We start from the raw sequence: 27,621 nt of genomic DNA on the forward strand, positions 1-27,621 counted from the left end.
ACACGGGGTCCGACACGACAGACGAGGTTGATGATTACGACAGAGATGACGAAGATGAACGGTTTTTGCGGGACCTGGAGGAGAGACGCAACCTGCAAAGAGTAGAGTTGCACGTAGTTATCGAGGTACACACCGAGTCGCATGATTGAGCCCGACTGGGTTAATACACGCTCTTGGCGATGACCGGCTTGTTGACTGCGTAGCTTCTGTGGTCTTGCTTGGTGTAGATGCCAATCATGTTCTGAACGATACGTCTTGCATCATAATGGAGAGATCTCACGCACCAGTACCACAAGGTGTTGTTTCCAATGCAAACTGCCTGATAACCATTGGGTACAAGGCGTCGATGGAGACTGCCTGGTACGCACACATGAACGAGGTACTCACCCAACTTTCGAGATAACAGAGGAACAACCAAGATCTGATGCCAAATAGACCAATAGCTTTCGCTGTCAACGGTTTCAGTCGTTATACGAAGATTGCCACTCAGCGGGGAATATCAATAACCAGAATAGTAGTTCCTCCAAATTATCTGGATTGCGCTCGGGGATGAACCATCATATCATGTTTGTCGGCATAGCTATGATCAAAAGTGCAACTCACAACGAGGTCTGAGGAGGGCTGGCCCGTATCACGATCGTCAACGTGCTTCCCACCCCCAGCTATCCAACCGTAGACACATCGAGGCCGTTGAGCATTACAAGTATCATAGCATGATGGCGATCTTATACATTTAGTGAAGAATAGTGAATACTACGCAAACGCACCTGCCTCGCTCGCAAGAGGCGCTACCCGTCATCCCAAATCCGGAGGTTGGGGATTGAGATGTATGATCAGTCGGCCATCATCCGCTCCGTGTGTAGACCTTCGCCGTATGCCATGCTTTCGAAAATGATTTGTCGCCAGATGCTGACGATAAACTCGACTGCTTCTTCCTCGAGGACCTGTTGTTACCAAAACATACCGACAGCGTTCAGCAAGGTTATCAAGGAATGAGCATCAACATAATAAGCATGCGGGACACCCAATGTCAACAAGTAAGGAGCTGGCATAAAACCGCGAATTACAGCCTATCCCACATGCATATTGTGTTGAAGGACGGGACAATGGTTCATCGAATATATAGGATGGGAGACGCACCGGCTCGAGGCCCTCGATAAGCTTCTGGGGACCTTTGTGGTCTTTGAGATGCTCGAGCACGAACATGACGAGGTCGTCGTCTTCGAGCTCGCCTAGGTACTTGGTCATCTGCCGCTTCACCAGCGGCTCCAGTTTCCGGTCAATCATAAGCTATCCAGCTCGTCAGCCTCGCTCACAAGCACTACGTGGAATCGTGCACATACATCTGACAGGCCGTCCCACCGCACCTTTGCCTTAAACAAGGTCTCCTTATCCCTCGGCACGGATGCCTTGATCTTCTCCAGCCGCTCCTTCGCCTTCTCTCCGCCCTCTGCGAGATCCAGCTTAGGAAGAGGCACTTTCCGCTTACGCAGACTCTCTTCTTCCTCCTCCTCCTGACCGAACACCGTTGCCTTCTCCTTCGGGCCGGTCTCTTGCTTCGGAACACCCCCGCCGAGCAAGACGTTGAGCTTGACAGGCGCACCGTCTTCAAGAAGCAGACCCGCCTTGCGCTGCTCCTCCTGCAGCGCCTGCATCTCGTCCATCTGCCGTGCGAGGAAGGCTTCTGACTCCTTGCGTAGGTTATCGGTTTCGCGCTCTTCGTATAGGCGCGAGTCCTCATCCGAGGCCAGTTCCGCGGCCAGTCTCCGAGTCCGCATGTTTCGCCATCGTGCTCTGCAATTTGTAGGATGAGGGTTGTGAACAGGATGCATGCGACGCAGCGCACCTGTCGGTGTAGAACAGCTCGTCGCTCTCGTCATCGTCCCACACGGCCAACCGCGACCGCATCTCGACGCGATCACGCTCTTCTGCCTCCTTAGTAGCGCGTTCACGAAGAATCGCACGTTCCAACGCTTGTATACGCGCTCGTTCCCTAGGTTCGTACCGTTTCTCTCGCTGTGAAGCTATGTGAGCACGGTGTCACATACAAGTGTGGTTTCTCCACTCACGTCTCGGTACGACTCCTCTTCGTCTCTTCGTCGCTGTCGCTTCCTCTCCTCCTCGAGCTCCTCGTCCGTCTTTCCAGGTGTACTGAACACTCTGGCCTCTGGCATAGGCGAGTCCCTGTCCGACTCCGCCTTCACAAAACCAACAGGCTTATTGTAGCCTTGCGCGCCCTTGCCGAATCCCTGCGGAGTCGAGCCAGCGCCAACGGGCGACGGCGATATCTGCTGGCCCGGCAGTTGTGGTTTGCCCCATTCACGCTGTTTGGGCCCGCTTGGTGCAGCGAGGATGTTCGGCAGGGCCTGCTGTGTCTCTCGCATCTTCTCTCGCTCCCGCTTCGCAGCGCGCTCACGGAACTGCGCAATCTCGGTCATCACGAGCCCCCGCTGCGTCTCTGGAAGATCTGCCTCTTGCAGGTCGTGCAGGTGGGGAGGGATGATGTACTTCTCCTTGTCGATCAGACCGTTGCTTGCTGCTTCTTGTGACTGCTTATTGATGTCAGCAAGGAATTGGTCGACCCTTGCTTTCGCACTTCGCGTCAGCTCTTCGTCCGCCTTGACCCACGCATACGTGAGTACAATAGCGGCCACAAGTGATTGTGGAGGACGTACAGGTGTCGCCATTTTCTGTGCCTGGTACGCGTCCAGGAACATCTTCGTCTTCTCGTCTGGTTTGACCTATAGCGCCGCGGTAAGTATAGAGTGGCAGGAAGCATTGCAGTCCACGTACCAGCAGTTTTTTGTTTACGCACCCATCCTCCAACGCAGGTAACTCTACGCCATTGAGCAATCCCATAGCTCGCAACGCACCATCAGGGTCTTGGAACTCTGCGAAACCGAATCCTTGTGGCTTGTTGGCCGGGGTTATGAGACGCTTGAAGGAGGTTACTGCGCCACATGCCTGAGATAGAATATGAGCAGGCAGATAGCTGGGGGAAAGTATGATCGTGCTTACTCCGAGCAATGAATTCAGGAAAGCGTCCGTGATACCACCAGAAATCGAACCAATAAAGAGCGTGGTTGCTCTGGGTTGTGGCGGCACGAATTGTGGGTGGTGCACCCCATACTGTTGCTGTGCGAGAGCTGACATCGAGGGACCTTGGCCATAGGACGGTATGGGCGGTCGGAGTCCAAGTCCTAGCCGATTGGGCATGGGCTGCATCTTCGCAAAACAGAGATCGCTAGTTACGCTGGAATACTAGCTTGTTTACAGCCTCCGGGTGGTGGAAACGAGTGACGAGCAATTTATGGAGGGATGACCGCTGAAGATGAGTGTACGAACGAAACAGGTTTGCGGTTACAGTATTGGCGGACCCTAGTGTGAAAGCTATCGGAGTTCGAACTTTGGTCAATACACGACTTACTGGGAATACTAATGTCCATCAGTTGATCACGATTTCCATACTTACTACCTTACTAAGTCATTACTGAAGGCACGTCGTTACTAATACTTACTTATTGAGCTCTATTTGTATCAGAGTCCTATAGTCCTACTAAGTTCACTAGAGAGTATGCTCTGAAGAGCAATATCAGATGTAAAGACCTACGACAGTGAACCGAGAACGTCATGATCACCTCCCGATTCGCGGTGGGTGACACTGTGGTGATTGTTCACTCCCTTACAGTATTTACACTATCGCCTGAAATCGAACGTGGCCACTGACCTCCAAGTGCATTACGTTCATACTTCATTGCTATTTTAATAAATGGGGGTGTGCACTCAAAGTGAACATGACCTTTGTATATGAGAGTCCCATAAGATGAAACACCGTGTACGAAATATACCGCGGTCATCACAATCTTGCGCCTGCTCTGGGTCTCTTCGCAATTTCCCGGCAAACCTCCACAAGAGCATATCCAAGCTTCTCAAAATCGCTGACCTGCGAATATTGAGTTGCAGCGTCATTGATAACAAGAAATGGTGATGCTTGACTCACGTCGTTGTATATCGCAGCACTTGCTCGCGTCCACCATTTCCCATTGTGGAAGGTTTGCGATGCGTAAACCTTGTGCTGCTCAATCAGTCTGATCTGGAAGAAGCGCATGGTCTCGAAAGAGAACACGACGTCTGCAGGTACAGGCAATTCCACAGCGACCTAGTGAACTCGCGTTAGTATCTTGACACGCTGCATGCAGTGGACTGACCCACCATGTTCGCGGTCCAAGCGCGGTCGGGTGACTGGTCCATCTCGCGTGTGCCCAATATATCCGCTAACCGCTTGCCACCAGCCAGAGCAAGCGCACGACAGTAGGCGTTGATTCTGTCCTCTCCGCCGAGGGACTCCTGGAAGCGTAATGCTATAGAAGCACCATGATCGACCGGTAAGGGTATCAAAACGTCGTGACTTACCGGCAGGAATACTCAGGGCTATCGTGAGGTCCACGGAACCGAACCCTGGTAATGTCAATCAGCTGCTATGATAATTCCGAGAGCACAACGAGACTGGAACGTACATGCAAATCTTGAGCCGAATGTAGACGTGTCCGGCGAAAACGGCGCATGGAAAGCGGTAGGTAACGAAGTCTTGATTATATGTTGGTTCCTGTCATATGCAACACTGAGGTCATGGTCCAGGGGCAGTTGATGAGAGCGTATTCACCTCTTTGGTACATACAGGACAGCACAGCCGCGTTTGGCGAATAACCACTTTGACGTGTTCTGTGCCAGCATAACTACGGGTTGTTTTGGCTGAGCAACTGATGACTTCTTACCGACACCCAGAAGTCCGGCTGACTCGCGCTCAAATCCACGCGTTCCTGGCCAAGTGAGTGTGCCGCGTCGATCACGGTCCACACTCCCCTCTCCTTACATGCCTGCACCATCTCCTTCCATGGCATGACGAGCCCGGGACCGGACACAATGCTGTCAATGATCGCGACAACTCGTTGTTGCGATGAGCCGCTAGAGGCCGAGGGTAAAGCCAATTCACGCAGGAGGTTGCGCCATCGAACGAGCAGATCCTCACGAGATTCAGGGAAGTGCAAGGGAAACTCTATTACAGCAGGAAAGGGGTATGTCTGGGAGATATGCCGCGCAGCGTTGGCGATCGGGTTGAATGTGCAGTTGGCTGGATCGCGATAAAACAGATTCAAGCATCAGCAGAGGCTCGACACTCGACGAACGCATACGTACTGATTATAATCGCGTCACCTTCTTGCCACTCAAAATTCCTCAGAACAGTATTGATCCCATTGCATACGTTCGGGACCAGGACACATTCGTCCACATCCGCGTGTACGAGCCTGGCAATCTGCTGCCGCACCTCGTTCAGCTTCGACTCATATCTGAGCCACACGAAGTCGTCCGGATTGGACTCCATCTCCAGTGTCAGATCGTTAGACGCGTCCAACACAGCTCGCGGCGTCGCACCCAGAGCGCCTGAGAATCGTGAAGTCATACACGGACACAAGACGCGAAAGAACACACCGTGATTGAGAGGAACGAAGTCAGGATCGAAGGCGAAATGCTTTCGGAGACATCGACCATAGTCAGGAAATTGTGTAGCAAGCGGCTCGGACGCCATGGTTGGACGGAGATAGTGAGGTGAGTCGCGCACTTGGCACAGGAGTGACAGGACGGGTCGACGTCCTGCACTATTGGAGACCTAACTTGAGGTGACACAACCACACTGGGCCTATCGACTGGGAGGCACACGTGTACGGTGAGCGATCCTAGGACTCGGTTTAGCTTGAGTGGACGCACCATTCCACAACGCTCGGATTGCGCTCGGATCTGGGGAACTTGGAAGCCAGCCCCTGGAAGCAGAAGCCGGCGCCGGTTTTCACGCGAGGTTGCGTTGACCAGGGGCATATCGTACTTACGCAAGCAGCCTTGATGCGACGACGGCAAATTTGCGATCAGTAAGTATTCCAAGTTCTATCTCTGAGACGGTGCCTTCGTGGCGGCCCATCATGAGCGTGATACATGTTTGTCAACGACTGGGCGAACAGTTCCGAGTTCGACCACATGCCGAGTCATCGATACGAGCCTGCGCACTTGCGCAATCCCGTGTTTAGTGATGTCACTAATGGCAAATCCCCATTGAGGATACCTCATGTCAAAGTGCATGATGGGAGTCGGCATCATGGGGCTCTCGGAACAATTCTCGAGCTCGGGGATGTTGTCTATGATTCCCAGAAACCCAATTGTCTATGACTGCACTGTGAGTATACTGTGGGACACTTTCTGATGCCGTTTGTCAGTACAGTTTCTAGCCTTACCCTAGCAGTAGACGTCCCGTCACCTGCATGCCCGTAGATCAGACTGTCAGCAACGTTCAGTCGACCAACTTGAAGATGCCCACCAAATGCCCACGTCCATACGAGGTCACTGTTCACGAAATTTGCATCTAGTCGACTGACGAAATTAAGCTGGACGTCCAAGTACAGCCTACGTATATATTTCTCTGCGGGAGAAGATCGCCCGCGGACTCCGAGAGAACTCAGGAAGGCTCGCGCTCATGGGCGATGATGCGCCGGGAAGTCACGGAACTTCCGGTATCGTAGCGAGGCGATTCTGAACTCTAGCCCCCGAAGTACATTCTCCATGACTGATCTGAGAGGTGCCGATCCACTGTTGGGGTCGAGGAAGAGGTACTATCGGCTTTCTTCGCGAGCGAGAAGCTGGACGCAGATGCGAGCTTGTCCGGTTGCGTAGTGACCGTCATGCAATATGTTGGTCTAGTGCGGCTGCCACTTTTCTGCTTCCCTGGGGTCAAACGAACATGCAAGAGTACTGTATATGTAAGTACATAAGGAGGTAGCAAGACGGCGCTCACGTAGCGCTCACCTTTGCTTGGCCCTTCGTGGCGCTGGCACTGAATCTGTGAATCACCAGGTCTTCAGGAACGAGCCGATAACTCACTAGAACGACGATGACAGTGCATCGGGGTGGCAATACCCTGCACTAAGTGACGGGTAGTTATCAGATGAGATACCGCATTCTGTCTTGATCAACATTGGCACCAGCCTGGACGTAAATGGGAAAGCGAAAAAGAAGCCGTAAGAGACTAAGTACTCACCATGACAATGTGTCCGATACGTACCCCGCGTTGGGATGAATGTGCAGGCGACAGCAAGGCCTAGCTTGACTCCTTATAACACTCCACGAGTCATCCACGTCCGCGAGCGCAAGCCACGATGGAGTATAAGTCGTAGCGATGATAACAAACTTGAAGCAGCGTGGTATGTTGACATGGCAGAAGAGTCTGTGCACTGCTATTAGTATTAGTGAGCGACTTGAACCGAGGAGGAGGAGGGAGGAGGGACAAACGTTGATTTCCATATATGGGTGATAACATCAGTGGCGATCACACCCATTCCGAGCGCACTCTAAGGCCCGTCTAAGGCACCTGTCTCTTACATCCATGTGCAACTTTGACAGGAACTTTCGCGCACGGAGCATGTTCGATGAGCCCGAATGATGAAGCTGATCAAGACTTTCTTTGCTTCCGTGATGGTAAGTATGCAATAAGTACTCAGGTTATAGGTATGCTTCCACTCGTTCTGGCGTGGGACCGTGCTCGACCGCGGTCGAAAAGTTGTTGATACTACAGCTGCATCAATTATCAAGGACTCATGCTGAAGGAAACTGGAGGCTTCGAAAGAGCCTCTTGCTCTTTGAGAGAGGTGACCCGGCTACAACGACTTAAGGTATTCTGGGTGCAGTGTGTATACTTAGTACATCTCAACCATTCTGTTGAACTTTTTGGTCCATAATGACCGAACCTTTCGGCATGGCGTCCGGAGAGCATGCTTATCAAAACGGAAACGAACCTTGATGATCATCGTTGGCAGCGAAGTAGATCTCTTCTTTGATCCGTTTGACCTGCGACTGGCCCGCACATCTGCGGAAGACTTACTACATGTGGCATAGGGTGGTAGGAGCGCTGGCATTGGCGCAATGCCCGCATCAATGATGCTCGTCCAGCTCCAGTTATAACTCATCGCGCTGGACGAACGAATGCTTTGCCTTGCTCACTCGCTCAACTGCCAGGATGGCCTCGTCGCTGGACACCATCTTCGGGTCCGCCCTTGTGGGCATCATGATTGCTGCTATGTAAGTCGCGCGCGCACACCAAGTACCGTACCGATGCGACCGCTGACATTGGCGCATAGGGTGTATGGCATTCTCGTCTCGCAACTGTTCGTCTACTTCAGGCGGTTCCCTGATGACCCTAACTGGATGAAAGCACTGGTACGCTTTTCAATTCACCTGCTTGTCGCATCGAATGTGCCGCTGAGACTGTTGTAGGTCGCCGGTCTTTGGTGAGTTCGCAACATACCAACGATTGTGATACCGAAGCCAATCCACATTCCGTAGGGCCGTCCTGTCTTTTCTTCTGTGGGTATTCTCTTGGCACGATTTCTCGCTTTGGCTGAGCAATCCATTCTAGCGCAACCAACATCCACATGATCTACGTCTACCTGATCAAGGACTGGGGCAATACGCAGAAGCTTGCCTACGCAACATGGTCAGTCAGTCGTCCTAGACGATCAGCGGAAGCTCCTAAACGTGCTGATGTTCCGCAGGGACTGGCTGCTTTACGTCGCTTGCACCGTGAGCAAATATACGACGCGTTGGGAAGACTCGTATTCTAACACTGCACGCAGAGTGTCGCTTCGACAGGAGTGCAAATGTTCTTCGCCCGCAGGATCTTCATTTGTAGGTCTCAACGACTATCACACTGACAATCTGCCGACTACCTTGTGTCACAGTGTCTCGACACTGGATCTTCCGCTGGGTTACTTCAGGGATCGTTGTGAGTAGAGAGGGCCCTCATCATGAAACCTCCCACTCACTGATGTCGTCCCAGGTCATCTTGAGTCTGATACAGTTCGGTAAGCTGCTCTCTCTTCCGAACTTATGCAGCATCTGATAGTCTGCCAGTTGTCGGATTCTACGCCATGGCAGAGTGGTATGTAATTCCTTACGTGCTAGTAAACTAAGCCCCTGTTGATGATTGGCTTTAGTTACCGTCTCAAGAAGTTCCTGACCTTCAGTAAGGTCACGGTGAGTCTCGGAGGCGCAAATGATTGTCATTCGAGTTCGTCGCTGAGCACCCTTCCACACAGTGGGCGGTCGACGTCTGGCTGGGATGCGGTTCTGCCTGCGACATTCTAATCGCTTGCGTTATGTGTTATCTACTGCACACAAGTCGTACTGGAGTGAAGAGGTGAGAGTGAAGTCAGCTCTGCCATGCTAACCACTTACGAATACATTTACAGAACTAACAAGCTCATCAACAAGCTCATGGCGTACGCGGTTCAAACCGGAGCCATTACAAGGCTAGTTATATCAAGTCTGACCGTCTTCTCGTCCCTTACTCATGGCAATGTTTCCAGTATTGTCGAGATCATATGCCTTGCTTCGGTACGATATGCAAAACCTCGTTTCGCTTCTTTTGCGGGTGCTAACATTTCCTGCAGTTCACTGGGGACGGATTTCACTACGGACACATTATGGTCGTCTTTCCCTTGGGGGCTGTAGGTCGTTCACGGCTTGACCTCACCGGACCATGCTGAAACGTCTTGTCTCGCAGTATATGCCACCTCTCTCCTCGCCAAGTAGGGTTTTCATCAGAGTATGCGATAGGTCCGCGGATTTTTGACGCCTTTGGTAGCCTCCTCGCGCGGCAATCCGTGTCGACCAATAACGGAGGTCGGAACCTCTTCGAGCTTAGTTCCGGCGCGAGGCCCAGCAACCAGGCGGTGGTGGTGCGTCTTCACTCCAAACACCTCCGAACAGAACGGATAGATGACCCATGGCGCCCGTAATCTATTAGGAGAGCACGATCAAGTTCTCGCCGTCTCCGTTCGCTACTACGACCACCGTCATCCACGACGACGTGAGTGCGCTTTGTGACCGAGACTATTGCATGCTCACTCTGCGTCCGTAGACCGGCAAGCCGATTGACCTTGTCTCCCCTCGGCAGACCCACAATCCGAACTTGTTGAGCAGTGGTGGGAGGATGACGAGCAGTGACAGGTCATTCGGAGGCACTACCATGGCAGACTACGATGCTGTCTAGGTGTACAACTACAACAACGGCCTCGCCACCTGAAGATACCCGGCTCGTTCTACATAGGAACAATCAGGTGTCATTGTATTTTCTCTGTATTCTTCAAACACGCGTATACTCTTGTTTGTTATGTACACCTCTCCTACGAGTGGATATTACTAAAGGATCCCCCAACTGTGTAACCGTGCGCATACCGAGCCATGTAGAATCACGCGTACTGTACTCATGTACATGTGAAATCATCTGATGCACCGGCAGACTGAACGAGAAGCGGAGCAGTCTGTGCCGCAATACATACAGCCGGTCTCAGGGCGGGACAACCTTGGTACCACCGCAGCTCATTTGAGGATAGTTCCCATGGACAACGGCCATGCGCGATCACACAGGCCCAGCGCCCGGATCCAGGAGGTGAAGCCAGGATGAAGCACATGAGCTCCAGTCTGATCGACGCCGATAACTCATGGATGCATGGGTCTCGTCAGCGTCATGTCCTAGCCTGTCCTAGCGCACGCGGAAATGATCTATGAGAAGACGAACGCTACCTTCCATCAATTCTTATCAACACGAACTCCCTGTGCCTGCTAGAAGAGTGTTCGCTGATCACGCCGGTCGTGTCTTCGGAACGCCAGCTGTGAATCAGGAGAACTCGAGCCGCGCGGCGACCCTAGGGCCAACAAGTCTGGTTTACGAGCTGAACCATGGCTATCGTGCGGTCAGCCCAGGTCTTTTCGAAAGGAGATCGGTGACGTCTTATAGGCGTGGAGATTGGCGCGGCAAGCGATCGTCCTTGCTCGCGCTCCGTCATGTCGGGGAAGGCAGAAGTGTTAGCACTGCTGAAGCTGGTTAATCAGGCTACGAACGATGCGCTCGCTGCGTACGAAGCCAGCGGAGAGGACGTCCCCTCGCTGACATCCCTGGATACGAAGTCCCTCTCGTCCATGTCGGACAACCTCGCGCTAAAGAAGGCCGTACGTTTGCTAGAGGGCGCTTCTGATCAGCTATGCGCGACACTTGCCCCTCCTGCGAACACTGTCATCAATGTGAGTATCACACGTTCGTTCTTCTGAGTTCTAGGTGCACTAACCTCGGCGTGACACTGTAGCGAGTGGTGCCGTATGACTGGGCATGCATGCGCGTCGCCATACACGTTCGTGTTGCGGACGTGCTGTCCGAGCACCCAGATGGTCTTCATGTGGATGAACTTGGGCCAAAAGTGAACATCGAGAAAGGCAAGCTCGCGCGCATCCTTCGTCTCCTTGCAACTAGGCACTGCTTCCGAGAAGGTGCGTGAGTTACGTTCGAAAAGAACTCCGTCCTGACGGATAACCTCTTTCGAGTGCGCCCGAATGTCTTCGTCAACAATCGCCTCTCATTGGTGCTGAGGTCGGACAATCCGCTCAGCGACCTTGCGGATGTACATCTCCACGAGGTGTACAAAGCTGCGTTGGTCCTGCACGAGAACCTCAGTGATCCCGTCCGCGGACCATCGTACAAGGCAACAGAGTCTGCGATGATGCAATCGGTGCAAGGAGACGGAAAGATCACGTTCTTCGACTACCTAAAGGCCAATGTAAGTTGGTTTCCCTTCTCCAGGAGCCCACTAATGGTGTTATTTCGTAGCCAGAAAGGCGAGAGGTAGGCGTCAGTAAGAGCGACGTGCGCGCACAAAAGACTCAGATTGCACTAGACCTTCGCTAGAGCGATGTTCGGAATGGGTTCGGTGATGGGGACTCTTGCTGCACTTGAAGGCACGTCCGGATCGCGTCGCGCTGGTTTCTGGTCGCCGTGACGTCAACGTTGCAGTATTCCCGTGGGCGGACTACAAGACAATTTGCGATGTGGCGTCTGGCGTAGGACCATTTTCCACAGCCCTCGTGCGGCAGGTCCCAGGAGTCAAGGTTATTCTCTGTGATCTACCGGAGGTCATTGGGCAGGCGAAAGACGTCAGTGCCTCGCGACTTCCATCATGCACGATAACCCGTGAACTCACTCTTTGTGAAGCTTTGGAGAAAGGATCATCACGATATCATTGAGGCACAAAGAGTCGAATTTGTCCCTCTCAACTTCTTCGAAGGCTCGCCGCCGACTGGTCTAGACATATACTACGTGAGCTTCCGCCTGCGAAATGGGCAAGCACACTTACCGGAGGACAGCTGCGCAATATCATACATAACTGGCCAGATGCAGAAGCCGAGACGATTCTGAGAAATGTTCAGAAGGCAATGCGTCCCGGCAGCCGCTTGCTCGTTCGTACGTGTTCATCCTTCATGCTGTAACCGATTACACAGGCAGACCCCGTGAACAGATGACTATGTGGTGCAGTACGCTAGTCGCATGGAAGGCGACATATCTGATCTGCAGGAAATGGTTAGCGTTCCGGCTGTGTCTGTCCCAGCCGTTTGCTGAAGGGCTGAGGACGTGTTAGGCCCCGGAGCCTCTATTGCCCAATTTCGGCGCCGGAAGTCTGCGTATGTATGGTCAAGACTTGACGATGTTGTTGACATACAATGCGAAGGAACGCACTGTACGAGATCTAGCTGATTTAAGGTGAGTCTCATTCTGAACGGGTCAGACGGGAGCACACTGTAATGCTGATGCTGATGGCCTCTAGTAACCGGGCAGGACTGCGAGTCGTGAAAGTCTGGGATATCGCAGAGACAGACATAGTAGAGTTGCAGTTAATGACTGGTGATTGATGGCACCATTGTATGCAGTAGTGAGGACGTTATAACCAATCCGGCACAAAAGCTTTGTGGCAACCTTTGTGGCGTAGGTATCACGTGGTCGCACAGAGGCCGCAACGTTGGCAACGACACTCAAACAACTCTTGAACGACTCTTGCAGCCTCTCAGATTCTCATGTTCGCCGATGACTGCTCTACTGCATCTCGGGCTTCAACTGACAGTAGACATCACCTCGCTTTTGCGGTGGGCACTACGTGAGTTGGATCCAACTCTAAATTGGCTCAGTAAAACATCTGATAGTGTACGGTAACCAGGTAAAGGATTTGGGTATTGCTGCATTGCATCATGCAAACACACCCGGGACAACGAACCATGGCGAACATGCATGCAATATAAGATGAGATTACTTTCAGGATTTCTACCAATCATCGTACGCGGTCATTGAGGTCATGCGGGACCTCATCGCGTTCGGAGCGTCGTGTCATGAGCATGTGCTTCTCTACTTGCTAATGCGCTTTCTACTTCGAGGTAGTCAATACAGTGCCGATATCATCAAGACACCTATCTTCAAAGCTACTCCGTAGCCAGGGCGTGAAACTTTTAGCATCGTTTCAGTTTCGATTGGTCACCAGCTCGCCACTAGTCGCATGAGTTTAGGGGGTATATACCATCTTCGCTACTCTTCTGATCATGCCTATCACTGCTCATGTTGAGCAGGAATTCGTCACAAATACGTATGATCCCGCGGAGACTGCGACGGTGCGAGGCGCGCGCGCCCCAAGACCGTTGGCTCCCGGGAGGCAGCACAGGTCTATGTGATAGACCCGGCCGCGGCGGCTGTACGCTATTGTCCATTCTCTTCTCACCAGAGGTTCCGCGGAGTCATATCAGATTGCATGCTATGGGGCTTCCACTTTCGAAGCTGAAACATCTCGCGGTCAGATAGCAACTGGTCCGGGATGTCCGCACCAAGTCCGCACTAGTGGTCACGTATCGGGATCAGGTTCATGGATACATATACATATAGTCAAACATCGCCCTGTGGTTGACAGAAGCGTGTCTGAACATGGGTGTTGCTCCGTTTTCCGCTCTACTTCGATGGCTGGCATCTTCGCGTTCCGCTCAGGCTGCGTCTGGTTCACAGTATGTACCAGCGCCTCGTGATGGATCGCTCACTCTCCCAGAGGTATACAATTGGCACTACCAACACAACCCGCACCAACGCGTCTTCCTCTGGCATGACCACACGGGACCGGTACATCTTACTTATTCCGACGTGATACCTGCGGCTCAACGCGCAGCTCGCTATGTCGCCGAAGCTGCTGGAATTGAGCTTGTGGACGACATGACGCCCGCCAAACTCGTCGTGATTCTTGCTGCATCGGGTGCCTTTGTCCTACTCTATGCCTCTGAATAGACATCGGAGCTAACGCTTCTGCAGACACAGTCACGTATGCGACTACACTCATTGGACTATCGCTTGCCGGTATTCCCGTCTTTCCAATAACTCCCCGTTTCTCCGCTTCTGTGGTATCGAAGCTTGTCGCGGTCAGCGGTGCTTGCCACATTTTCGTAAGCGGGGAAGCTGCGATACAGGAACTTGCTCAGGAGGCGGTCAAGGTCCTCAGCCTTTCTTCTGACAACACCCCGGGGATTTCCATTATGCCATCCTACGATGACCTATATCGCGTGCAAAGCCCATTGCACCCTCTTCCTAGTCGGCGGTACGATCCTTCCGCTCTAGCTATCATTACTCACTCGTCAGGTATGTCACACCTTCTCGACTAGCTTCCAAGGCTGACCTCTCTAGGTTCAACGTCCTTCCCCAAGCCCATTCCCTGGAGCGTCCGCTGCACCTCCAACTATTCCATAGTTGACGGTAGTTAAAGCTACTCGAAGAGTGGTACAATGACTGATACGCGCATCCCAGCGGCCCGAGACTACGTGAACGAGGTTACCGCGTGCCCAGCTATTGAGCTGTTCCACGCATGGGGTATTATGTTCCTCTCATTCCTGGTCAGTCTCAGCTCCGGATATCTACGTGTGCGATTAATCATACCAGAATCAAGCCGATGACGGGCTATATCATGGCTGTGCTACCGCCCTCTTCTCCTGCAGTCGTCCCAACGGCAGACGCGGTCTACCAATGCATGACTGAGTGTAGAGCTGCCTACGCTTTGGCACCTCCGTCGCTCATAACCGTGAGTGCCCTGTCTTTCAACTCGAGCGATGATCACCATATAACCTGCGACAGCAATGGTCGTGTGATCTCAACCGATATCCGTATCTAAGACAAATGAAAGGAATAGTAGGTGCCCATCCATGTCCAGCCAAAGCTTGTCTGATCATGTTGCGACGTAGGTGTATGGCGGACGATTCTTGAGTCGACCGGTTGGTGACTTGGTGGTTAAGAATGGTGTTAGACTACATACCGCTTACGGAACGTGAGCAACGTCTTCAGTCCCACTGACGTTGATTCTGACAGAGTGCAGGACTGAGACGGGACTAATCAGTACCATCTTTCGAGGTACGTTTCCTTCCATTACAGATACATCGTTGATTGACGGTGTTTGTGACACAGCGACGGATGATGAAGATTGGGAGTACTTCGAGATCAACAGCCAGCTTAATGGTGCCATACTGCCAAACAATGATGCCGAGCAATCGTACCGTCTAGTCGTCACAGTATGTCTTGTTCCGGAACCGGAGCCTCACCCACTAATTGGCTTGTTTTAAAGGCGGGACCAACACAAGCACTGTCAATTATCAACAGCGAGATTGATGGGAAAGATGCGCATGTTCCCGGTGACTCGCTCCTGCCCCACCCAAACAAGCCCGGCTATTGGAAGGTTCTTGGCAGAGTCGATGATCAGATCATGCTCTCTACGGGAGAGATTGTATGTCGCCGTCAATGCCACACCGTAGCAGTCCGCTGACCACGGACAACAGGTCTACCCCTCTTCCATAGGTGAGGTCGTAGGTTCCTTTTACTCGTAGGACATCACCAAGCTTTCGTGAACAGAGTCGCAGCTATGTCAAGATGAACGCATCAAGGGAGCGGTGATGTTCGGCCGCGGCCAGTCCAAGGTCGGCGTCGTCATCGAACTGGACTACGCATCTGCGGCAAAGGAAGGAGAACACGATTGCGTTATCGACATAGGCGACATGGTCATGTCGGTATTGTTGTCCGTGGATCAAGTGGTCATACTTACATTGGTTTCCAGGCCTGTAGTCGAGAGGGTGAACGCAATGTCACCGCCGTATGCAAGGATCGACAGACGCGTGGGTACCTCCATGTAACATTATCAATCTGCTTTAATGCTGATCTTGCGCGTCCAGCTGACCATCTTTGCGCACGAGTCCAAGCCGTTCACCTACTCGCTGAAAGGCACGCCGCGGAGGGCTCTGGTAATGAAGCATTATCAGCCAGAAATCGAAGCGGCATTCCAGCAGTACAATGCGCAGGCATCGCAAATTCAGAATGTACCACTCATACCCCTCTAGACGACGTGTACGATATACCATACTTAGCAAGTGGTTTGACCACTGATACCCTCTCTGCGGACTACGGTTCTGATCACTTTTTATGGACGACAGGGTTCAATCCACAGCCCGAACGCCAGTTGTCGCCACACTTCTGTGTCCGGGCCCTTTATATTGATCGACAAGCCACAATGACTTCGAATGTAACACGGCACCCGTTTTCCGCCCCTGTACACCGCGACCGGGCGCACTTGGCAGGCTTTACCTGGGTTTGACCATCTCTGTATACATTTTCCAGTGACACATGCACGAATCTGAAAAATATGACGGCTACTGGGCTTGACAGGGAGATGCCTTTACATGCGTCCAGCACCTCGACTTCCATTCAAGATGCACTAGCGATCTCATACTGCACGACACATGCTTCCGCAAGGTCCCAAACCTTCACCACGCGCAGCCCAGCCTGTTGCCTGTAAATGTGAACTTCAGCAAATCTCATCGACAGAATCAAGGACGAACATACCCAAGTGCTGACATCTCCTGAAGTGTGCGCTCTTTTGCGTTGCACGCTATCAGCATGGTCATGTCTTGATTACATGCCCGCATTCTACCAGCACCGAAATTGCGAAGCATGGGTTCGGGGGCCTACATGAAATTGTGTGAGCGCGCGGGTTATCTCATAACTATCCGAAACCCACGTCGTCCACCGCAACGGACAGCTGTTGACTCTCATCTTCATCGCGGACCAAGTGTGGCATCACGTAGTCGTCTGCCGCCCTGAATCAGTTTTCTGTGAACCACTGTAGGACCAGAGATACGTACGGACGAAGAACTGGCTTGTAGGCCCCATCGATTGTCGGATCTTCTTCAGGATGCATATTGCCTGGTCATCCGACCAGCTGTGCAGAATCGCCCGCATCTGTTGGTGTAGAAGTCAGCAATACAGCTACCGCAAGCAAAGCAACTTGAAGGCCACACATAGTAGACATCCTGGCCAGGAGGTGGGGCTTGTTCGAGGAAGTTGAGCACGGAGAACAGTACCCTCCCAGACTGAACAATGTCCGGGCATTCGCTGCTCCATAGCTTTCGAGTGACAGACGGAGTCAGCACTCTGTCACGTAAGTATCAGACGAGACGCATCCATACCTCTTTACCTTGGTCAACAGTCGCAGGCATGTCACACAGGGTATAGGTGATGTTCGGGTATTGTCGAACGAGAGGTATAGCGTAGGCACCGACACCGGATCCGATATCGCAGACTGTTGAGATGCTCTTCCAAGGGAAATCTGGTGTAAGACGATTCTTAAGTTTTAAGATCAATTGGATGTCGGATACTACCACACCTTCAAGCGACGCGAGACTGCCAAACAGGATGCCTATGCCCGACATCCCAAAATTGAAGTTCTAGACTCGGAGTGTCTTGAAGCGGCAGGCCAATCAGAGCGGGCTTGAAAGACTTACCTCCTCCCTGTCAGGCTTCCCATTCAAATCAGATAGGATCGACGAATGAGACGCAAAGAATTCACGAACATTGGCTCGCAACCAGTCGAAGAACATGGTACCTTCGTTCTCTGGTCCATTGACGGCGTACATGACAGGAGCTTTGGCGAGGTCATCCGAATTCATGCACCGCGGATCTGTGATCGTCTCATAGAGAACGTTTCCACCGGTAGCTATGTCGGTCAGATAGACGTCAGCTAAATGCATGATCGGATTGCTTTTGCGGAGCATCAAGGACAACCGGTTGTGGGCGTATTTATCGATTGCGACTGTAAAGTCAACGGATGAGCGTGTAGCAGATGAGAAGTCGTCAGCAAATTTACCCTCGCGGAAGCAGTGTCTTGTCGCCAGACACCTCAGGATGCGACTGAGCTTTCCCTGTTCTATCTTCACCAATGGCGCTAGATCTCTGGCGTGCATTCCCACAGGATGGTCGTACAGCACATCTGCTACGCCTGCTCGCAAAATTGTACGAAGGCATTGAGCATAATGTCCTTGAGAACGCTATACCAGGAAACTTAGTATGCGTCATTTGTCTTCAAGACAATATCATTGGTGCACGTACGTCGACCATAGTGAGGGCTGGCGGCGCGAGCGTAGCACAGAGCTGGTCGCAGGCGCCTTCCAGAAGACGAACGGCTTTCTTCAGCTGCATGTTCTCAGACAAAGCGAGGACCGATTGCTCATCGGTTGATGAAAGGAGGGGAACGTCGTGGCCACCGTTGTCGTATGCTGCCAGAGCGTCCTGCGTAGCCTTGTTGATCAGAAAAAGCAGTGATAGGACCTCGGCTTTGCCAGACATTTCGTTTTCGATTTTTGACGTGAGGTTGGGATGCGTTCCATTGCCATTTTATACGATGCGGGTTACTGCTGATGACTCAAAAGACATCGTCGTCCGCGACCGATGGGAACGGTCTGAGGTGACATATGTTAGAACCGATGCGCGTAGTTAAATTACTAAGTTAGTTAGGGACATGAGTGATGGATACAGTGTATCACGAGCCGCATTGTCACCGGAGGGAACACACATACTATAACTTGATAAGCAGTGGATATGCAATCCGAGCTGTAGGTTTTGTAGTTCACTTGAATCTTGGTTGCGACTTTTACTGACTTATACTGTGACGACGCAGTGAAGGCTTCCTCAGTCCGATTGCAGACAACCTGACGATGGGTATGATAGACCCACCTTGTATAGTCATGTTGGTGTGGCGAACTTCTGAGTTGAGGTACAAGCATTCCATGCCACCGATCAATACTTCAGCTTCAGTAGCCGAACCCTGTCGCAATAGCATCAGACGCGAGCACGCAAAGTGGAGGCTCACCTTGGCCCTTGACAGTGAGTGATGTGGCACCCTACCTCCGCACCGGCGTGTCTGACGTGACGCCGCGCAGAAGGAGATACAAGAGTTTGATACTTCTTACTTCTGACATCTCACGTATGCACCGCGCAGAAACGGTTTCCACTGTCGGAAGGAGTTACAATGATTTGGTACGACTCGGTGACACCGTGAGAAGCACCAAATTACTGAGTGTGCGGCGTTGGGGAATGGTGACCCCTGGATTGCCCTGGAGGTTGATCGGACCGTCCTGTGAACGATGCAGTTGTATTTGACCTGCCAGTGAATTTAGCTATGTAGTAACGAGATGACTCGGCTTACAGGCATGGCTGCATATTGAGAGTCACCCGCAGGCTCCTCTTCCGCTATTGCTTACCGTGTGCAGTATGAGGTCGAAGCACCCTCCCGGACACAAAACGGTACCGAGAACACTTCCTTCGTATGCGTTACGTTACATCGTTGACAGTATCCCCAACCAATAACTGGAGTCCGCCTAGATCATTCCGCTCGTGAGTCCGTCACATACGCGGGTCAGTAAACCCTTTTGGTGGCAAGATTCCTAATCATGCTAGCAAAGTCATCAAGATACCGCCAATGATAGCCACAGCTGTTGCACTCGACGAAAAATGCGTAGATGCGCTACTAGCAAGGCCCGACGAGCTGTGCCCGGACGCGCTGCCAGTGGTGCTCGCAGTCGAGCTATGCCCGGACACGCTGCCAGTTGTACTCGCAGTTGAGCTAGACGATGCGGCGGATGATGTCGTCGTGGAAGTGGTGCTGTTGCTCGCGCCGACGATCTCGAGGATGTCGGGGCAGTCGGGGGCCGTGAGCACGCGACCATAATTTGCGGCGATGTACAGCACGACGCCGTTCGTCCAACCGAAACCAGCCTGCGCATCGAGCGTGAGCATCAGGTTGAGACGTGATCACAGTAGCAGGGTGCTTTACCTGGACAGTGTACTCTCCACCACTGCCGGACGAGTCGACATCGGTGGTGTTGAACTTCTCGAACATCTTGAGGAACGCGTCAGCTTTTCATCGCAAAGCCTTTGAAGTTCGGATACTGACGTTACCGGTGTTCCCGATGCTACCAGTGATGTTCAAGACTTCGTTAGGCAGCTGCGGCAGCAATCCCGGAATGGATCCACCAGTGGCGTGCCTGGTCACATACAAGTCATCAGCACCCAGACTGACCACCCACAATGGATCAAGATGGTTTCAAACACTCCACTCTACTGATCGCGGCAGGGGCGATCGGTGTATCCCACATACCCGATAGGGCCATAACAGATTCGCAGCACTCACACAACAGTCAACAAAATCTCGTCCAGCGACCAATCTAGCCAGAACGAAGGAAACGAAAAACCCACTCACCAGCTGCACAGCGCGCTCGCAAAGTAGCGATTCGCCACCTCGCGCTTGAGCACATCCGCCCATCCCTCGCCCTCGGTGGCGTTCCCGCCATTGACGACCGTGCCATTCAGCCTGCTCACGTCAGCTTCAGGCCCGAGCTTCGTTGCGTTCCCGAGCGCCACGCTGAGCACCTGCCCGGGCAGTCCGTCCTCCGCAACGCCGAGCTGTCCGGCAGGGACGAGCGCGTACGTTGACTCGTTCGACGCCGGAGTGGGCAGCGCACCCGAGGTGAGGTTGGACGGGAGAGCGGACAGCGCTTCGAGGACGATGAATTGGTGCGGCGGCCACGCGTTCGGGTTGTCCCTGCGTAGCACGAGAGGTAATGCTCAGTGCATGACAGACGAGCGAGTCTCGCAGGGGTGACATACCACTGTAGGCCCGTCTCCAAGAACGTCACGGGCAAGCTCCCATTATACCGGTTCATCACCAGGTTCACGCCGGCGAAGTGCCCGAACGCGTTCTCCTCACTCGCAAGCACCTCCTCGGGCACGATCCCATTCCAGAGCGGGTAGAACGTCGCCATACTGTAGATGCTGTTCCGCGCGCCCGCAGTCAGGTTGTAGTCGTAGAACGCCAGCTTCTCTACGTCCCAGTTCAAGTCGAGGATCCCCGCGCGCAGGGAGGCCGCGGTCTCGAGATGCACCTCGGCGCCGCTGTCGTTGCCTGTGGAGTTGTACATATCCGCAAGTAGGGTGTGTGCCTTGTCTGTGGTGCAAGTTAGATCACTGAAAATGCAATGCTGCAGTGTCACCACGCTTACAGAGAATACTGTTGAGATCGACCGGGATGTGCTCCCGCACCTGCAGAGAACGCAGCGTAGGGTTGGTGTTGTTCGTCCCACCGGCGAATGGCTGCGCGGCAAACCGCGACGAGTAGTCCCATCCCGTCTCCGCACCGCTCGCAAGCTCTGCGTAGAGCGCCGAGCGCTCCGTCTCGTTCAGGGAGGGCAAGGTAGGATCAAACGCAGTAGTGTAATCTGCGAAACATGCCCGTCAGCGTCATATGGTTCCACAATGATCACGGTGAGGTGCGCACCATCGATGTAGGACTCAGGTCGCGGCGCAGTGTTATTGACGGAATAGTGATACATCGTGTAGGTCTGATTCGTGTACGGGCTCGTCACCTGCACGCTGCGGTTGTTCACCCACCACTGCAACTCAGTCTGACCCCGTGAATGAGCATCCTCCCACGCACCATTCGCTGACGACGTACCTCAATGGCCGGGATTGCGCGTGTCAAAATATCCGTGTCGTTCGTAGCGGCGACGTAGTCCGCGACCATCTGGTTTTGCCTTCAATGCTCGCATCGACAGCAGAATTTACGGGTCCCACTTACGCGAGTGAACATGGGTGGCTGCGAACGGTCCAAGTCTAAGCGTGCGTGAGCAGCGAACGCGATGTCGGTAGCCGCGTTTGACTCACAATATATCCGCCCGCCATTAGGAATGAAACCAAACGTGTCAATCTCGTCCATGAAGTTTTGTAGAGTCGAGTTCGCGATGTCATACAGTTCGCTCTGGATCAGGCCTTGGACGATCCAATATGAGTCCCAATAGTCTGTGAACACCCTGTGATTCAGTACTCTGATCACACTGCCAGACCACAAGTATACTCACACTGCTCACGGAACCTCCCGCCCGGGATCACGAAAGTGTGGTTGAGCTGTATGAACGTGCCTTCGCAGTCGCCCGCGTCCGGGTAGATCGGGCATGTCGCGCTCGTGTTCGTCTCTCTGATCAAGTCCGCCCAGTACCCGCTCACTGTCTGTGCCCACGCCTGGATCAGCGGGTCCGTCACGTTCTCGAGGAAGGCCGGGCTTTCGTTGAAGTCCGTGAGCGTGACCACGGCGAGCTCCTGCCCCTCGCCCGTGAAGTTGTCGTCCTCGAACGCAACAATGTCGCCCTCCGTGATCCCAGCTGCACCGGAGCTGTTCTGGAGCGCCGCAAAGTCTGAGAGCACCTCCTGCGAGCGCTTCGACGTCGGCTTGTCGACGATCGTCTTGGGGTCGCTGTAGACTTCTGCAAGGTTGACATCTTGCAAGAGCTGCGAGGGATCAGTTACTGTCCGGAATGTATGGACAGGGGTTTACAACGTACCGCACCCGCACAAAATATCTCGCTGATGCACCACGGCTGCACGGGAGGCAGGGGTTCCGACGACGGGACCGCCGAGGCTGAAGCGGAGGCACTCGCGGTCGCGGTCGAAACGACGAACGATGACCCGCTCGACGATGTGGAGGACACAGAGCTCGACGCAGGAGCAGCGCTAGTCGACAACTGGGGCAGGGCGCCCACTGCCTGGAGAAGGACCAACAAACTTGCTACGTGCGCCAACATCCTTGAGAACGAGGAGACTCCGAGCTGGCTCGTCGGTCGTCGGCGCGCGAAGGATGGCCTATAAAGCAGCGGCCTGCGCGCGTCCCAGGGCCCGGGGAATGCTGTCGAAATTCCCATCAATTGCGGGGTAGAATATTGTTGGACGTGACGCTCAGACTATCAATTGCCCAGAATGTGTCCTGATATGACGTTGTCGCCCAGTTGTCGCCGATGATCCTTAGGTCCGGAACGTCCGTTTTCGGGTGCCCAGCGGGTCTGCTGACCGCCGCACGCATGGTCGCCTGAACCGACACAACAAACGCGACATGGTATCTGAGCATGGGATATGGTACGGATATCCAAAAATATATTTTGAATATCCCGTTCGGGGATATTGTGATCGGAGATATGGAAAGTCTGGATGCTCAAAGTATCCCGAGATGGAATACTTGAATTTCCCCACATAGTATCGCAGGCCGGGATATGGTGAGGGATGTTTAGAATATCTCTGGCCACTGTGACAATGATGTCCATTTCCGTCTACCCATCGTCCTAACCACGTTGCTTGTTTTCTATTGTCCAGTGTCATGCGCGGTCACGGACATGTCACGCCGCAGGCCCGAGCTGCTACTTACCGTAAAAGGTAACTTTGGCTCCCTGCCGCCGCGGCGAGTCGCGGTACGATGTCGCGTCGCGGTGTGGTGTGTCGCGTCGCGTCGCGGTACAGTGTGTCGCGTCGTGTCATGGCATGGCATGGCGCGTCATGTCATGGTACGGCGCGTCATGTCATGTCATGGCACGGTACGGTGTGGCGTGGCATGTCACGATACGGCGTGTCATGGCATGGCATGGCATGGCATGGCGCCGGCGCGGCGTGTCATGGCATGGTACGGTACGGTATGGCACGGTACGGCGTGTCATGGCACGGTACGGCGCGTCGTGTCATGGCACGGTACGGTGCGTCATGGCATGGCACGGCGCGTCGTGTCACGGTATGGCACGGCACGGCGCGTCGTGTCACGGTATGGCACGGTACGGCGTGTCATGGCACGGTACGGCGCGTCGTGTCATGGCACGGTACGGTGCGTCATGGCATGGCACGGCGCGTCGTGTCACGGTATGGCACGGCACGGCGCGTCATGTCACGGTATGGCATGGGCCGCATGGCATGGCACGGCGCGGTACGGTACGGCGTGCCGTGTCATGGCACAGTGCGAGCATGGTGCTTATGTCATGCCACTGAAGTAAATTGTACCCTACATACATTATTGAGGCTCAGGCTGTACCTAACGCCAATACAATACCTGTTCAACTCAGGCTGTCACAGTACAATGCAAGAATAATTGATTGTAATAAAGCGACATGAGCGAAGTATATGTACCATTATCCATACCATATGCCATGACACGGCACGCCGTACCGTACCGCGCCGTGCCATGCCATGCGGCCCATGCCATACCGTGACATGACGCGCCGTGCCGTGCCATACCGTGACACGACGCGCCGTGCCATGCCATGACGCACCGTACCGTGCCATGACACGACGCGCCGTACCGTGCCATGACACGCCGTACCGTGCCATACCGTGACACGACGCGCCGTGCCGTGCCATACCGTGACACGACGCGCCGTGCCATGCCATGACGCACCGTACCGTGCCATGACACGACGCGCCGTACCGTGCCATGACACGCCGTACCGTGCCATACCGTACCGTACCATGCCATGACACGCCGCGCCGGCGCCATGCCATGCCATGCCATGCCATGACACGCCGTATCGTGACATGCCACGCCACACCGTACCGTGCCATGACATGACATGACGCGCCGTACCATGACATGAACGCGCCATGCCATGCCATGACACGACGCGACACACTGTACCGCGACGCGACGCGACACACCACACCGCGACGCGACATCGTACCGCGACTCGCCGCGGCGGCAGGAGCCAAAGTTACCTTTTACGGTAAGTAGCAGCTCGGGCCTGCGGCGTGACATGTCCGTGACCGCGCATGACACTGGACAATAGAAAACAAGCAACGTGGTTAGGACGATGGGTAGACGGAAATGGACATCATTGTCACAGTGGCCAGAGATATCTAAACATCCCTCACCATATCCCGGCCTGCGATACTATGTGGGGAAATTCAAAGTATTCCATCTCGGGATACTTTGAGCATCCAGACTTTCCATATCTCCGATCACAATATCCCCGAACGGGATATTCAAAATATATTTTTGGATATCCCGTACCATATCCCGTGTTCAGATACCATGTCAGGTTTGTTGTGCGAAATATGTACGCAGAGGCAGTGGTTGGCAGTGGCAGCCGCAGTACCAACGCGCATCATGATCAGGATGACTGCCAGGACTCAGAGACCAGGTATCCAGGAACGCCGTCGAAACCTCTGATCATGAGAGGAGGGGAGGAGGCCGGTAATTCAAAGGTAATCCCATTTCGTTATCCAGCTAAGTTAAGTAGGCGACCGTGTAGTGCGTGACACGTGCACCGTATACGTAAGTACACAACATGTTTCCGGTTGATCTTGAAATATTCAGGAGTGTGCGCAGGACGTGTCAAGCGGAGAATATCAGGCTAAATCAAAGTAAATATCAAGTTGCGGGCGTAGGACAGTATGTATTGTAAGTACTAGTGTATGGCAGACCAGTAATGTACAACTTCATCCCCAACGAATATCACGATGTCCAATAAACATGCAGTAACCGAGATGGTGTGGCATCGCGACTACAGTTCTAGCTATCCGTAGCACCTCTATACGCGCGTAGTGGTCGTGGACCCGTATTGTTCAGGCGAGCCTAAAGTCGATGTCGTCCGTGTATACCAGACCGGTGGGCATCTCCTCCTCTTTCAAGTGTCAAGCACGGCACCGACCTGATCATGACGCGGCACGAGGTTTACTTCAAATGGCAAGGGTGTGCGACCAGAGTTGCCATCATACTCTTCCAGGCATGGGGTTTGCCTGGTACAGCGGCAATACAAAATGCCCAGAGCAGTCTTGAGACTGCAAGGAAGAGCCTTTCTCCGCAACCAGCATACCGGGGCATATACGGCGACTGTGCTGGGAAGTCAATATTTGTAGCTTGCGGCATGCGCATTTCCCACGTACCCTGCTCCGAAAGCCCAATGTCCCTGTCCATTGGATCGCCAGCTTAGAGGACTCCTACTGGAAAGGTTGTCGCCCATGAAGCGTCGGGATTGAATTCAAGGCTGCATAGGACGTGAGATCGACGCAGATCGTATGCAAATCATACCGACGCACGCTTCTGCATATCTCTCTTCTTTTTGGTGGAGCGAGTAGCAATTCAGAACCATCACTGTATTTGCCGGGATATACATGCCACGGTAGACAAAGTCATTGTCCGAACAATGAGGTTCCCATCCAGAAAGTGAATGACAACGAGACCTGGTGCACGGTCGGTATGCAATACACAGTGCTGATCAATTTCGGACTCACTTCTTTGACGATAGCTCGCACGTAAGGCAAGCACATTCGTCCTCAGGTGAGGGCCACCTAGCACGTCCTATAACGTGGTCAGTTCCTGATGCGCCTTTGCCTGGATTCCGGATGAGAAGGCATCAAGGCGAGGAACCAGTGAATGGTTCCAGACGTCTGTATATCATCATATCAAGTGATGCCCAGCGATGCCGGAAATGTATTCACCGAGTGTGAGCCACCAGTAGCGAAGCGGTGGTGAGCATGCACAAGTCGGTCCAGCTCAGATGCTCCTCTTCCTCGCAGGCCAGAAGGGATTTACAAGGCAATCGGGAACATCATCTCGGAGTCCATGCGCTCTTTCACGTGGCGGATCATCGCGCCATATACGTCCAGAAGTCTTGGCTCAGCTTGCGACCGCGCGAACGGGTAGGGGTCGGTATCCATTGCAGAGGCTTGATGAAGTCAACGGCATTGGTCCACGGCCCTTGAGGAGATGAACACTGTGCAGAGGATGCAGGCGACGTTCCCGGGCTACTCACCTGTCAGTCGCATGAATTCCATACCCAAAAGAAGTGCTCTCTTTGACGAGAGGATCGGTAACGAGCCAGTACGAGTACCAAATGTTACAGAAAGCATGTTGCTATTGACGGTGTCAGCGAACCCAACGCGGATCATGTCTGCTTACTTGAGAACATAGCGGCCAACGTAGTGCGCAGGTGACGGAAGCCTTGCCTTGTCAGTGTCGTGGTAAGAGAGTGGATGAGCATGTGCGCCTCATAGTCAAGAGCTGCTGTGTATCCTTCTACAGGCTTTGGAGGACAGCATGGTATTAGCAATTCTCGATGTTTCCTCTGTCACCGCCAGTGTCAGTCAGTTCACGCTTTGGCGAGAATCCACGGTACCATGTTTCATTGTAGGGAGTAGCCGTGATCCGCGCCGCCTTTCAGAATCGTCTGGTTCTTCATGAAATAGTTCCATCGGCTTGAGAAGTTAGCTCCATTGACACCAACAGGTCTCGGACGACGGTCGGATCGTTAAGAACAACGAAGAGCTGATTGCCCATCCAGACAGAGTAGATGGGACCATACTTCTTCGCCCACTTGTGGATGATGTGTTCAGGATATCTTGGAAGGAAGGGGAAGCGGAACGGGGGTCCTGGAGGGATCGAGTTCCCGTCCTTGTCTCGCAGACTTTTGCGAAGGATGTATCGCAGGAAGACATATGACACAAGGAGTGCCAAAGCCGTGGATAGCAGCTTATGCTCCATATCAATGGATGCGCTGAGGTAAAAACAGGGCCCGGGTTGTTAATCTTTGCGCAAGTCAGATGCGAGTACCTAA

At 53.3% G+C, this 27,621-nt stretch overlaps 1 protein-coding gene across 1 annotated transcript; it reads right to left on the bottom strand.

The window, feature by feature from the left end:
- Nucleotides 1-602: 602 nt before the first annotated feature.
- Nucleotides 603-3,346, bottom strand: B0H18DRAFT_435953 (uncharacterized protein). The gene is made up of 8 exons (XM_048038089.1): nt 3,019-3,346; nt 2,794-2,964; nt 2,676-2,741; nt 2,070-2,618; nt 1,847-2,016; nt 1,344-1,794; nt 1,141-1,290; nt 603-944 (listed from the first exon to the last, which is right to left on the bottom strand). Exons 1-8 carry the CDS (start codon nt 3,223-3,225, stop codon nt 834-836), a joined length of 1,875 nt encoding a protein of 624 aa, XP_047884662.1. The 5' UTR covers nt 3,226-3,346; the 3' UTR covers nt 603-833.
- Between the last annotated feature and the right edge of the window lie 24,275 nt (nt 3,347-27,621).

Source organism: Fomitopsis serialis, assembly GCF_022376445.1.
Source record: "Fomitopsis serialis strain Sig1Antser10 chromosome Unknown B0H18scaffold_417, whole genome shotgun sequence".
Lineage (NCBI taxonomy): Eukaryota > Fungi > Basidiomycota > Agaricomycetes > Polyporales > Fomitopsidaceae > Fomitopsis > Fomitopsis serialis.